At 39.5% G+C, this 13,840-nt stretch overlaps 1 protein-coding gene across 2 annotated transcripts; it reads right to left on the bottom strand.

Moving 5' to 3' along the window:
* Positions 1-2,651: 2,651 nt before the first annotated feature.
* p2rx1 (purinergic receptor P2X, ligand-gated ion channel, 1) lies at positions 2,652-13,458 on the bottom strand. Of its 2 annotated transcripts, XM_041241003.1 has the most exons (13): positions 13,005-13,458; positions 11,761-11,905; positions 11,334-11,405; positions 10,820-10,880; positions 10,017-10,113; positions 9,569-9,649; positions 9,179-9,305; positions 8,037-8,167; positions 7,771-7,861; positions 7,310-7,375; positions 6,798-6,893; positions 5,809-5,850; positions 2,652-3,580 (listed from the first exon to the last, which is right to left on the bottom strand). In XM_041241003.1, the coding sequence occupies exons 1-13, from the start codon at positions 13,136-13,138 to the stop codon at positions 3,575-3,577; spliced, it is 1,149 nt and encodes a 382-aa protein (XP_041096937.1). In that variant the 5' UTR covers positions 13,139-13,458; the 3' UTR covers positions 2,652-3,574. The 2 variants fall into 2 exon arrangements, with proteins under 2 accessions (XP_041096937.1, XP_041096938.1); XM_041241004.1 differs by lacking the exon at positions 11,334-11,405.
* Positions 13,459-13,840: the final 382 nt, after the last annotated feature.

The following is a 13,840-nucleotide window of genomic DNA, read 5'->3' as shown; positions in this document are numbered from 1 at the left end:
TCTTGTCTGGATGTCGTCTAGTATGTGCATTGTTACTCTCTTATGTCAAGCTTGTATATTTAGGGTTACAAGGTAATTATTTATTTAGCTTTTTGGACTATAAGGGAAAGTCTAGGAGTTTTATTGTGACCCCAGCCACTAGTCAGAAAACAGTACAAACTGTTAAACAAAACAGGCAGTAATTTGCCAGAATTGGAAGAGGCCAGCTTTGCAGATAGGAAAGGTAAGGCAGTCACATAAAGAGAGAACTGGTGTGGAGACTGAACAGTTCCCTCGTCTGCTTACAAAAAGGCTGGGCCTTCCAGCCAAACCAGAGATGACAAACCAACAGCGATGGGAAGGGCCTATGTGTTCTTGAAAGTTTACTGTATATCAACCTCAACATTGTTTCTTCTTTATCTAACACAAAATGAAGAACAGTTAGCCTAAACGGACAGAAAACTGACTCTAAGCATTGGCGGTATGTTTTTTATTTTCTCGTCCGTTGTTTTCTGTAATTGTTGGGTTCACTGGACTGTTGCAGATTCCCGAGCTGTAGTATATCACAGTTAAACTTTAATACATGTACATGTGGGTGTAGGCCATGTCATTCTACTTGCACACAGAACTCTCTTGTTATATAGGCCTTATGACAGGTTTCTATTACAATGAAATTTCATTTATGATAGTATTTCTGTTGGAGCACAGTAAGTTTCACATAGTTGTATACAGCAGTATAGAATAGAAATAACAAGTGACGGTCATCAGTTTTTTGGCCATTGGCACATTTGCACAAGTTCGAGGGCGTGATCATTTTTCTGGCTTGAAATTTAACTTAATTCTTATTCTAAAATGACAATAAAAATATAGATGTAACAAAAATTATACAAAAGCAGAGATTGGGACCACCGATTGCAATTTGCCCACAGACACCGCTTTCAGGACCAGTGTACTTGAAAGTGTCCAATTCCACGTTCACAAAAGCAAATTGTAAACTTAAAAACATGCATCTTTTGTGTCATTTATCTGTCTAGCCTTTTTAAGTACTGTAATAATACTCACAGAAGTTGCTGAAAAGCACCAATAACTCTGTCAATCTCCAAAAAACATATTAAGATGTAGATTTATAATGAGGTGGGGAACTAGGAGGGCTCTTTCATTCCAAGGGAAAGAGTTCACATCTGGTAATCAACTCTGTGCAATTTTAAATTGATCACAAGACACTTTTTATTAGGGATTCCGAAGAGCTTCATTAAAAAGCATCCATTGCAAAGTCACCTGCTTTAACTCCAGCAAAGCTGAAGGAAGGACTGTTGGAGGTGTTTCAGTGTGTAGCACAGGCTGTTGAAATTGTATTGTTAAACACGTAATAGTTTTGATATAAATTTTACCAACGTTTCCTGGGTCATTGTAAATGCTCTGAGGAGCGCCTCTGTTTTGCCGTCACAATCTTATTGTATAGTATAAATAAAAGCCACCGTCAACCACAGCTATTGTTGAAACAAACAGCAAAGTGGTGGGTGGCCTTTTATTTACATAAAAGTGCTAACTGGCTTTCAGGTGGCAATATTGAGTAGGAAATGTAGGAAGAATGCTATATTACTCCCATCAGTCAGTATCTGCCCCTCCCATTCCCACCTCAGTACAGTAGTTTGTCAGTTTAAACCACAGTCCCCTACCACAGAGTTGTGCATGTAGATAACCTGATGTCTTTACAAAGAAACCAGAGGGCTATGGTTCTGATGCCCTATCCACAGAGAGTGAAACGACATTGTAATCCCGCACTGCTGCTGTGTATCATATTGAGTGTTTTAAATGTCAGTGTTTGCAGCGTCTGTTCATTGAACTGGATGTAAAGCCTAACTATGAATGTACTGTATGTAGTCTGTGTTAAACGAGGCATGATGTGTCGGTACTGAACTGAAATGCAACCGTTACAACTATGTAAATATGTACCAATTTAAAGAGGCTATTTTTGCATGCTTTTGTACACTAGAAAGGAACCAAGACAATAAAGTAATCGAAACACACTCAAGTCAAGAGTTCCTTTTTTTGTTTCATTTTCATGTTCCCTTAGCAGCAGCCATTTCAACCAAGACTGTGCTGAAACAAGTCAATACAACGGCTTTTAGGGGATGTTAAATGCCAGCTAATTCTTAATAGTGCAACAAAATATGTGACTAAACAACTACAAACAAACCTACAGTCTCAGTTTAAAGAAAGTCAGAACTTTTGAGTACTGTAGCGGGTTAGTGTTACAATACACAAGTGGTTTTACAGACCCACTTAGCATTCACCTGGGACTACTTTACCTTTAGATCTGTGAAAGCAGAGTCCATCAGTGAATGTAGGGTTAACAAGAAGTGTTCTGTGATAGAGTAACACAGCAAGGGGAAGTAGGAAGGATGCTATATTACTCGCATCGGTGTTTGCCTGCCTCTCCCCATCTCACCCCAGTGCAGTATTTATCATCTTGCACAACATTCTCCTAACGCACAGTCATACATGTAAATAACCTGTTGTCTTTACAAAAACCAGGGGGCTATGCTTATGATTAGGGCTGGGTTTTATTTCCATTATAAAAATTGCTCATTTCACATTTAATGGTCTACACATAGATATTTTCACTTTTTAAAATTTTTTTTTTTTTTAAAACAATGGACAGTAGCTAAATAAAGGTCAATATACTTTATTTACACATTCAGAATTGTGTTCACTTTAATTTTAAAAAGAACCATTTTGTTTAATACATTGGAAATTCACATCAAACGGTTCTATTAATGTGAGTAGCAAGTTTGTAAAGCTCTTAGTCTAAAGAATCACAGGACTAACTTAATATCTTGTTTTACAATCCTCCAGGGGCCAGAAGACGGATACATTGTGTTATTTGAGAACGTCTTAAAACCAAACCTCCAGTCTATCTGGAAGTGCTTGAGTCAGACTGTCATTAGCACTGTGCTGTAATAACCACAGGATCATCCACAGTTAGTCCAGTAATGTTAGTTGGTTACAATTCACCCACAGTGACCAAGAATCGCTGAATTAAATCCGTGGACTTTGTTCATATTAAAATGGCATAAATTGTGATTTGTGCATGCGAGAAAGAGACGCGGGCTGTGATGGACAATCAAATAAATTGTAACATTGAAGAGATGGGCTTTGTATCAGAAAAAGGGGTGACTTAGTCAAAATTTGCATGGTGATTGGTAAGTGCATTAAATTGTTACAAATATATCTCTCTCATGGAAATGTATTTGCTTCTTAATAAAAGGATGGTAAAACATGACCGTGTATCGGAGTGTTGTATATACGAGTGCTGACTATTACAATTCTAGAAAGAAGATAGTAGTTTGTACTTGCAGTGCTAAACTGGTCTGAAACAGAACCCACAATCATAGAATACAGAATATACAGGATATGGCCCCTGTTGCAGAGCCAGGGCAGTGTGCTGTTCATCTGCATCCCAGAAGGGCTGTGTTTTTCATTCAGAAGTGCTTCCCCAGTGTCTTTAACAGTCAATAAAACCAGCGTTGAGTATATCCTTGCAATCTGAGGCACTGCATGGGCACTGTGGCTCGCCAGCTTTACTGATCCATCATTCCTGAAAAAAACAACAGAATCACTATAACTACAGGATTTCAATCACAGGACTGGCCATGCATTGTACTGCTTCAATTCAATAGACAGATACAGCTATGGCCAAAAGTTTTGCAACACCTACAATTTTAGGATTGAGACATTTAATAATAAAAAGATATGAACATAATTTAAATCTTATTTAACATCATGTAATCAAAGAAACTACAAAATGAGATCGCAAAAGTCTACCAGAAGCCATAACAGTAGTATTTTGAAATGTCACATCGTTCAATTTGTCACTTTTTCCTGCAGTATATGGGGAAAACGGCCAAGCGGTATATAATTCAATATGTTAAGGTAACATTATTCGGCAGGTTCCAGTCGACTTTATGAAGAAAAATGAGTTCATTCTACAGGGTGATGCAAGATTTTTGGCCATAAATGTACATGTGGAAATGTTTGCAAAAGATAACTGCTACAGTCTCTGCCAAGTTCCATTTTCCTTCTGTGCAAAAACACCATTTAGTTATAAATTGCTTAACCAGGAGCAGAACCCATTTAAGGACTTCACTCAGCAGCATGTTGTCCTGTCCAGCGTGCACAATAAAACCGAGTGTCCACCTGCAGACCTTCAGCTTAAACCACACAATCACCCCAGTCAGAGAACACTGGTGCCACATTGTGGTGATTTCTCTCTTTATACTGCAGATATGACCAGGGCTCCTGTAACGCTATTCCACGAGCACTTGCACTCCTGATACACAGCAAGTCTGAACACGAACAGCACGGCCTCTTACTGCAGCTCTGGCTCCTCCTAACAGCGTTATAACAGGGGCAGCAATGCACTGTGCCGTTGGCATAGCTACCTCAAAACAAGCCGTGCGTGGTACAGCAACGCCAAAATGAATGTAAGCTTTAAACAAGATTATCTAAAATCACGTAATGTATTGTTCTTTGACTAGCACTATTAAATGTTTCTTTTTAAAAAATAAAAGCAAAAAATGACAATTCTGTTGCTACGTCGCCACATAGGGAACATACCAGGATCTGAGGCAATCCAGCCAGTAGGGTAGTGGAAACGCATGTGTCCTGAAGCTATAACTACAACACTACTAGTCACTGAGAGAATCAGTGCAAAGGTCTACAAGTCTGGAGAGTGACCATTCAAGGCAGTACAATGTGATGGGCACAGCGCATAAGGTTCCACATTTTGAATGAAAAAATACTGAAAAAGAGCCAACAAGCCAGGATAAAGTGTCACTTTAAATACCATGACCATGTAGGTCTTCAGTTACTTGTCTTATGCCTGGGCGTGCGTTGACTAGATCCTCCCCTTCTTTGAGAGACTTTGTCTGGGGTTTCTCAGAACTGATGAGGTTTTTTTTTTTTTCTTCATGTAAACAAGCTGTTTTACAGTTTGCCACTGTCTGCAGGGCTTTTCACATATGGTTTGTTTTCAAATAAACTAAGCTCTAATTCCCATGGCAATGAACTTTACAGAGGGGGAAGTCTAAGCTCGGTTCCTTTACGCGCATTAATGGAAGCAAATGAAACGCACCAAGCTGGAAGGAAGCTGGCTCAGTGTTTTACTGTCCTATTGGAAACACTCCATTTAACTGAGCAGGCTGTACAAACCACTTCACTTATTGGCCTTGAACAAACTGAGCTGCTGCACTTCAATATGGGAACCGTGCTGCTTTTAGGCTGTTCTCAATCATATAGCACATCTGTGTTCACTATAGAGTCACAGCCACTTTGTGCTGCTGCTGATGAAAAACTATTCACTGTGGGGCGAGGAAACATAGCAGATGGATGCATGGGGGCACCAAACAATGGGCAACAAGAGCCAGTATGTTGGCGATTCATACTTTCATTTGGGATGTCCAGAAATTTTAGATACAGCACCACAGATGAGAAGCTTGCTGCTGCTTCCCGGTGTCTAATCACTGTACTGCAAGCTCGCTCCAGTGGTCTAGCTGCAACCTCTTACTGTAGCGATGGCTCCTGACTACAGCAAAGGTGCCTGGATGCAGCACTTCATCTGTGGCACTGTAACTGAAATATCAGCTCTCCTGAACTGACAAACGAAGAAACGAAAGCGCACACAAAAGCTTTATTAAAACCGTTACTGGGTTTATGTCAGACCTCTGGAGGGATGCAGTGAGTTTGCAGAAATGTTTTACCCACAGCAGCATTTCAAGTGACATTACAATCAAGCTCTACACAACGTCATGACCCAGAAAAACTCACCCTTGTTGCTTTTTCCTTTCCACCTACAGTGATCATCTGCGCCTAAAATACAAAACACAACATATTGCTTTAATTTTTACAATAACAACAGAGAAAAATAATTGATTTTAAAATTCATTCTTTTTTAGATTTGCTTCAGATGTGAAATCATACTGAGTTCTTCCTGAAGTTGCCAGACATTGGCTCCACTGTATAGCGTAGAATGCTCTATACAGTGCACAGTATAATAGACACTGTATACTGAATGTACTAATGAGGGCTAATGTGCTGGGGGTGGGGGCTTAGTTATTACCCATTGAAAAGCCCTCTGTAACCTCACACAGAAAATCTACTGCAGCTTCTTACAGTCATCTCAATGAACACCCGCTCAACCTGAACTGCATGAACTAAACAGAATAACAACCACGCACTGGGCTGCTATATCAGCTACTGATCACATTGCTCTGGGTCACAGCAGGTTAAAATGCGCTTCTGCAAACGAAAGAAGTTCTGTTTGCTGAAAACTGTATTGCTATGGTAACCGCCGCTAGCAGAATTGTTTGAGTCTCAGTGGCATTGCCTTCTTAGTTTTCCAGAGTGACTCTGACTACCACACAGAGGGAAGCAGAGGGAGTCTTTCACTGACGAACACTCAAGCAACTGCCACAACGAGAGCTTGGCACAAATTTAGCAAGTCATAATATTGTTCAATATTTCTTGTTGAACTTAAGTCAACTCTTTTTTTAAATGGATATTTCCTCCTAAACGCCTCTAACCCCTTCCACACTGGCAACAGATTTGAACAACAGGAGGGTTTTTTTTCTTTTTTTTTTATTAACCCTTTGTCTCCCTCTTGTGGGAAAAGAAAAAATAACAACTATTTTACCTAACAAAACTGGTGATACACACACACACAACTATGACAACAAAAATGACCATGTTACAATGGAGGCATATTGTGTTGAGACACGTAATGTATCGAACAAGTTTTAACTATCTTTAAAACTCACCTCACCCTCATCCTCTGTGGATTTAAACTTCAGACTTTTGTACACATTCCGCCTCTGCATGACGTTAAGCAGCAACAGATCACATAATACAGTTGCCTTAAAAAAATATATATATAATTGTTATACATCTCTTGATATGCAAAGCTGTATATATTGGTCATTAGCCTCTTAGTTCTAAACAGCACATTAATCAGAAAAAAGGAAACAGTTTAATACAATTTATTTTCAAATGTTGTTGAAATATAACTTGAGATATCTAGTGTTGAATAACTTTTTCATATTCTATGCTACAGAATGTTCTATTTTTTTCACATTTTGGATTATATTAATTTAAACCAGTAACAGACGTTTAAAAAAAAATGGAAAATGTGTTTTTCAAAACTGCACACCCGGATCAGAGTTAGTGTGCGGCTTGCTCCAATCACTTCAACACCCAACCCTGCTACCACAAAATCTCAGGACAGCTGGAGAGACTTGAATGCTGAAGCATGCGGTTAATTATCACTACTCACCACTCCAAAAATCCCCACTCCAGAGCCTATTGTCGTCATGGTTGGAATGATGTCAAATTTACCTGCCTGGACACACAGGGAAGACCCTTAAATTGCAGTACATGTTATATGGAACTGTTCAGGGATAGAAATAAGACCCCCGTTGCATAGCAGTTTGATCCATTTTAATAAGACACATCTGAGCTTGTTACCAATACACTGTGGCTAATCAGGCTCATAGCAAAATCTGGAATTGGTCAAACTGCTATGCAACAGGAGTCTTATTTCAACATTGCTGGTTTGCTAAGCAAGGCAATAAACAGATTATGCGGTGTGGAAATTGAAAATGAACAAACTACTTTTCTCAAAGTTATTTACAACAAATATTTACATACACTTATTATTTATTTACTCCAGGACTGATTGAGAAGACGGAGACATTTAAAGCACCATTTGAAACCAAAACCAGCTGGTGAGCTTACCGTCCCATGCACGATAATATCAAACCTGATCCCAAACACTTTCATCAGAGTCCTCTTTTCAGTCCCATCCTCCACAAAGTACTTCGCAAACCTGAATGAAGCAAAGTGGTCAGATAATCCATCATCTAGGGTCTACAGTAGCGGGCGCTGCAGGTAATTCACCAGAATTCACCAGAAAGGCAGACAGGGTGCGTTCAGGTCAGGATTGAGATGCACTGAAACACACGCTTACCCAAGTGCTATCATACATGCCTGTGGTCTCGTACCTGAAGTTATACCCGGGGGTTGACATGCTGTCCACTCCGTACAGGCCGTGGATATTCAATGCTGGATTACAATAACTAGCACTCCAATCCAGGTCACAGTCCCAGTCAATTCCAATGACAATCATCGCACCCTGTGGAACAAGCAATGATACGGTACAAAGAGAAACTGCTGGAGATGTTAACAAGAGGTTGTGCTTTTTGTGTTTATTTTGTGCCAGTATTGTGATTTTAGCCAAATTCCCTGCAGTTTGAGCACTATGTACACAGCAGGTGGTTCCAACATTCTAGTCACTATTCTATGGGCGGAGCTCAAATTAAAGTTCTAGCACACTGTACATTTCACATGCAGTAGAAAACCATATACTGGTGTCAGCAAAACTGTCTGGGTCAAACCAGTTCCTTTAATTATAAATCAATGGGGTGTAAGTAAGACTGTTGCATGCAGGGGGTTATGAGAGTCAAAAGATGTCAATGTTTATTCAGTTGTTTATTTAGCCACTAAAAGAAAGTTTTGATCCAATAAGGATGATCTCCTTATCAGAGCTCAAAGGTCTACATTGTTCTTTTTTTCATTTCAAGGCAGCCGAGTATTCAGCAAACAGTACATAAAACATCACCAAGGCACGTCAATAACACATCTTCTGCTCAAACACAATAGGTGGAGCCCTACCTTCACAGCATGTAGAAGAGTTTATCATCATTCAGGCCAGTTCTTAATTTCACAAAAACTGGGCATGCGGCTTCCTAGACACAGATACACGTATCTCTAAATTATTGAGTGTTGAATAGTTATAGTTGCCAAGATATAGCCCTCAATAACTCGGCCAGTCAGGTACCCGGACCATGACAAGAATCACTGTTCACTGTTTATATGTACAATCCATCCTTTTATGGTATTGACAACTGAATGAGAAGCAGTTCAGTTCATTGCAAAGGCTGCGTGGGTTTGGCAACCAATCATTATGCCTGCTTTTTCCAGCTTTGCCGTGAATGACTTTAATACTGCAGCTGCATTACTCTATAAGAACACCTCACTGTGTGAAATATACATTTCCAATACGGTAATATTTAGAAGACGTTCCTAAATGACTGAATATGAAAACTACCGGACATACAGCAGAACAGTTATTTGTAGTCCTTACCTTCACTGCTATCTTTCTGAAATCAAACCCAGCCATCGTGACTAGGTCCCCCAGTCTGAATATAGGGCACAGGGGGTCTGTGTCTTTGTGATAGATGCACGACACATTAAATGGCACTACATTTGACCTAAAAAGATCATGAGAAAATACAGGTCACATCTGAGCCTCGGCCACGAGCCCTTTTAAAGTACGGAACTACTCCCTGCCAGGATACATTTATAATCAGCCTGGATATCATCAGCCACTGGTTAAAAAAGATTCATCTGTGGCTTATTCCATTGGTGGGGTATAAATAAATAAGACCGCGAGGTCACCAGATCGTATTCTGATTGAAAGTGCATTATTGTAAAAAGCAGCGGAACAAGGACTGTAATTTACAGCGTGGCCCACCTGGAAACACCATAGCGGGGGAACGTGACGGCGTTCTTGATAAACATCGTGAAGTTTTCAGCTGCCATCAAAAGGGGTGGACTATAAAAAACAAAAAAAGAATAAAACATCAGTATAGAGATTAGACCATGGATTCCCAAACCCCATTGGCTAATAAAGCAGAACTGATGTCAAGGTAGTAGAAGTTATATTCAAAATAAGCACCTCGTGTATAGGAATAGCCATCCCCAACCGCTTCCAACAGTGAACCCAATGGACAATGTTCATTCATTTATGAATTAAATCATTCTTTAAACATATTCTGTTTTGAAGATTCCCAAAAGTACATTGGCTTCAATAGTAACTGAACTCTGCCTCCCTCTCGGTATTGTTTCGATCTCAATAGGAATTGGTGGATAACTAAAGGTTAGTAAATGTATAGTAAGTTAGTAGCACTGTTATGTCTTACTCAGGAACATGGTGGTCATTTTCCACAGGACACCACCCAAGGGCTTCACACGTTTTTAAGGTGCCATTGTACTGGACACATTTTCCAGTCAAAATTCCTGTAGGAGGAAAGTCAGTATAGGAATTCTTGTGTAAAATGGGGCACAGACAAAAACTGGAAGCAAACCGGAGGAAACATTCACAACCACAGAAAATTAAAGTAATTGTAGCTCCCACTAAACTCTGTACATCTTATCCATTTAGCACTTCTGTTAGCTAAATAGGTCTCAATGTGCAGTTTTTAAAGAAACAAATATTCCAGCGAACATGTTGAATCAGGCATCTGGTAATACATGAAGTTCTCAGTTTGCTTGTCTTTTCTTCCAGGAAGTCTGTTAGTGCTTTACTGCCTTGGTCACTTCACCCCAGCAGTGTCTTCTGGGTCAAAGTTACTGGCTGAAAGCATGCCAGTGAATAAGGAAGCAGATCATTGGTTTTTGACAAGAAATAAGCCATTGCAGGGGTGGGGAAAAGTTCACACTGCAGGTGTGAAGCTCCAGAGGATGCAAGACAGTCTAAAAGCATGGTTTGCAAACAGATTGTAGTGGAGTACCAGGTGTTTTGAAATCAAAATGATTGTTAAAGCATTCATTTTTTTAAACTGCACATTTGCGACCTATATAATAATTGGATTTGCACAGAGACAAAGTATTTCATAATTAAATCCAATGACACAAGAGAGCAACACCACAATTGTATTCCGATTTGTATTCAATATGAAACCATGTGGCAGCTTGCGTGGAAAGTTCATTCGAATCCATTTACCATTTTCTCCCCCAATCGACTTTCCCTTTTCACAGTCACTGTCAGATTTACAAACTCCATCCTTGGTAAAAAAAAAAAACACAGAAAATAGTTCAATGCAAAAGTGTCACACATACCTTCCCAACACACACCTGATTCACTCCCCACTGTGTGCCCTTAGAAAAGTGTCCCACAGTAAAAACATAGTAATAAAGCATAGTAAAAGCACAGCAAAGCTTAAGCAGCATGGCAATTCATTTTTAAAAGCCATGGGAAATGATCTTAAATGCATATCAGAAACATAGGAAAACTGTAAAACGACTGGGCTACTTTAAAGCATTTTATAATGGTGTATAGCACAGATCCGATGAGCATTACAAGAATAGAGGACAGTGTGCAATGCTCAACTTCATACAGCTTTCTTTGTTCTGTTTTGCAGACTCGGGGTTGGCCAGGCACAGACCCTAACAACACTTTACTGTATGAAGGAAGCCAGAGGGTACTGGCCCTTTCTTCAGAGCGGATGCTGGGGTACCTTGGTACAGTTACCCTGCTTCTGACCAACAGTCTCAATATAGTTAGTCATGACCACAAAGGAGCCAATTCCCTGAAAGAAAGAAAAGTAGAAAACTGCCCTCACTGTTAAGCCTTTGTGTAAAACGCCATAACATTCTGCCACTGCACTGCCCACCATCAGGCCCCGTGAATACTGATGGGCTGGGCTTGTTTCACACTTTACAATACTCAGATCCCTTGCTTGCCTGTGAACTAAATAACTGGGCATACCTGAAAAACATATAAAAAATACATGCAGTACTATTTTAAAGAGGAAACTGTGTAAGTGACATAATCGCACAGCTGTCTAATGACATTTCCCCCCTACAGCCCCAGTTGGGGTCACTGTGGATTAAAGCTAGGAGAAAAATATGCACTTAAATGGATTTCCATGGAAAGTGTCTTACCTGTTGAGGGAATACATAATCAGCCACATCCCAGACTCTGGGATTATTCTCCTTGTTGGTGTACGCTATTCCCTTCATTTTCACTGACACCGTGCTAATTACACTGTCTTCAGACTGGTATCCTTTCTCATACAGAAACACCCACCTGCAAGACAGAAACACACTCAGCTTCCCATTCACAAGATTTAAAAGGACACATAGCAACTCCATAAAGCAAACAACTGAGGTCAAAATATCCAACAGCTGCTGATGGAAATGAACGAGTCTGATTGCAAATTGTTTTCTGACAACCTCAGTAGTAAATGCGGAATTAGCATATAACTATTAAAAAGTAAAACTTCATTATAAAAAGTTGCACATTTTTTAATGTTGCCATGGTGAAGCGGGTAATGCAACATAAAGAAAAATAAAGAGTCTTTGAGATACTGAACTTTTGTCATTGAATTTATTAAAATGTTAGTTTGAAATATCACGACTTGATACCAGGAATGCCAATAAATAATACATTTGAAAACAGCAAGGAATCAATAGATCTGAATCGCAATGAGGCGCACACGCTAACAATGTGGATTTTAAATATTTGGCTGTCGCTCCTTTTAAAACAATTGGAAGAAACCGATGATGCCTTTGATATTAAACGTTTTCTCTCAAAAGTGTTGTTTGTGAAAGCTACACTGTTGAAGAATACAATAAATTGCAGATATGTCCTCTCTGTCCAAGGAACTTTATTACTGCCTAGATGAGGAACCCATCTTTCCTTCGGAAACACTTCGATATTTTAATAAACTTTTCCAGGAATCGAGGGATAGATACCCCCTGACAAAGGAAGCCTCACAACAGAAGCCATCAGTGGCGTGCATGTGAACTTGGGTTATCTTGGAGGTAAACGGTTACAGCAGTGTAACTCAAAGCAACAAACCCAGTTCCCTGTCCACACCAAGAGTGTCCATCCTATACTGAACATGTTCATCCTTTACGATTGTGCCTAGTAACTCGGATTCTGCGCCAGCTGCTGGTTTTCCCCATGGTAAATTTACATGGTTACATTGCAGTGTGCATTCCCCAAGATTTTCTGTAATTAACGCAGAAAACATTTGTTTTGATTTATTTTTACTTATGTTTTCCAACTGTCAACAAATACTAGAATGTAATACTATGTGTAAACTTGCTGTATAACATATTATACCTCTACTAAATAGTAAACTGATTCCCCCCCTCACGGTGGAAGGTTTTTGGCTGCTTACCCAATAATGTAAGCCAGGACTCCCAGCTGAATCAGTCGGTAAATGATTCCCACTTTCTTGTGCCTCACGAGCACCATTCTTGGGGTGTCATACTCGAACATAAAGTCAAAAAAACAATCCAACACCCGCCCCATTGTTTTGGCGTTCACTGCGAGCAGCAGACTGCAGCTTCAAACTGTTCAGTATGTTCACAAAGCACCATGCAATTAACCGGAGGTGCTCTGGGTGGAGTTTAAGTGTGTTTGACACGGCATTCAAATAAAATACGTTGTTTGTACAGCGTAATTATATTTTGTTACGCTGAACAGCTGTTAGTAGCAGACACCCATTTCTGTGCTATTTGAGATTTTTCAGACTGTACCATTAGTCTGCGTGTTGTTACAAGTTGTTAAGAATTAATTCAGAAAGAAATTCCTGTTTCTGCATCAGCTTCTAAACAAAAAAAAAAAAGATGATTAGTGGGCATTTCATCACCTTTAATAGCAACAGTTTAACTGTAGAAAGTGGCTGAAAAGAATTCCTAGTATCTATTAATCACGGCACACTAATTATCCGAGCATGAACTGCAATAGAAAAAAAAAACAGAACAAATACATATTAAATGATAAAAAATTAAATATTTTGGGGGAAAAATAGGTCCTATGAAGTAACCATTTAATAAATATTGAATATGTAATATTTTCATACAGGAAGTGTCCGGTTTGCAGATTGGACACTGGAGAGGAAGAGATGGAAAGAGGAAATCAGAGGGAGATGCAGTTTCTTAGGCAGACAAGGGACTAGAGCTGCAGCAGTAATCAGCAATAAAACAGAATCTCGGTATTTGATATTATTGA

This window comes from Polyodon spathula, unplaced genomic scaffold (assembly GCF_017654505.1).
Source record: "Polyodon spathula isolate WHYD16114869_AA unplaced genomic scaffold, ASM1765450v1 scaffolds_733, whole genome shotgun sequence".
In the NCBI taxonomy this organism is placed as follows: domain Eukaryota; kingdom Metazoa; phylum Chordata; class Actinopteri; order Acipenseriformes; family Polyodontidae; genus Polyodon; species Polyodon spathula.
Note: the sequence above shows the minus strand (reverse complement) of the source record. Positions and strands in the feature narration are given on the sequence as shown.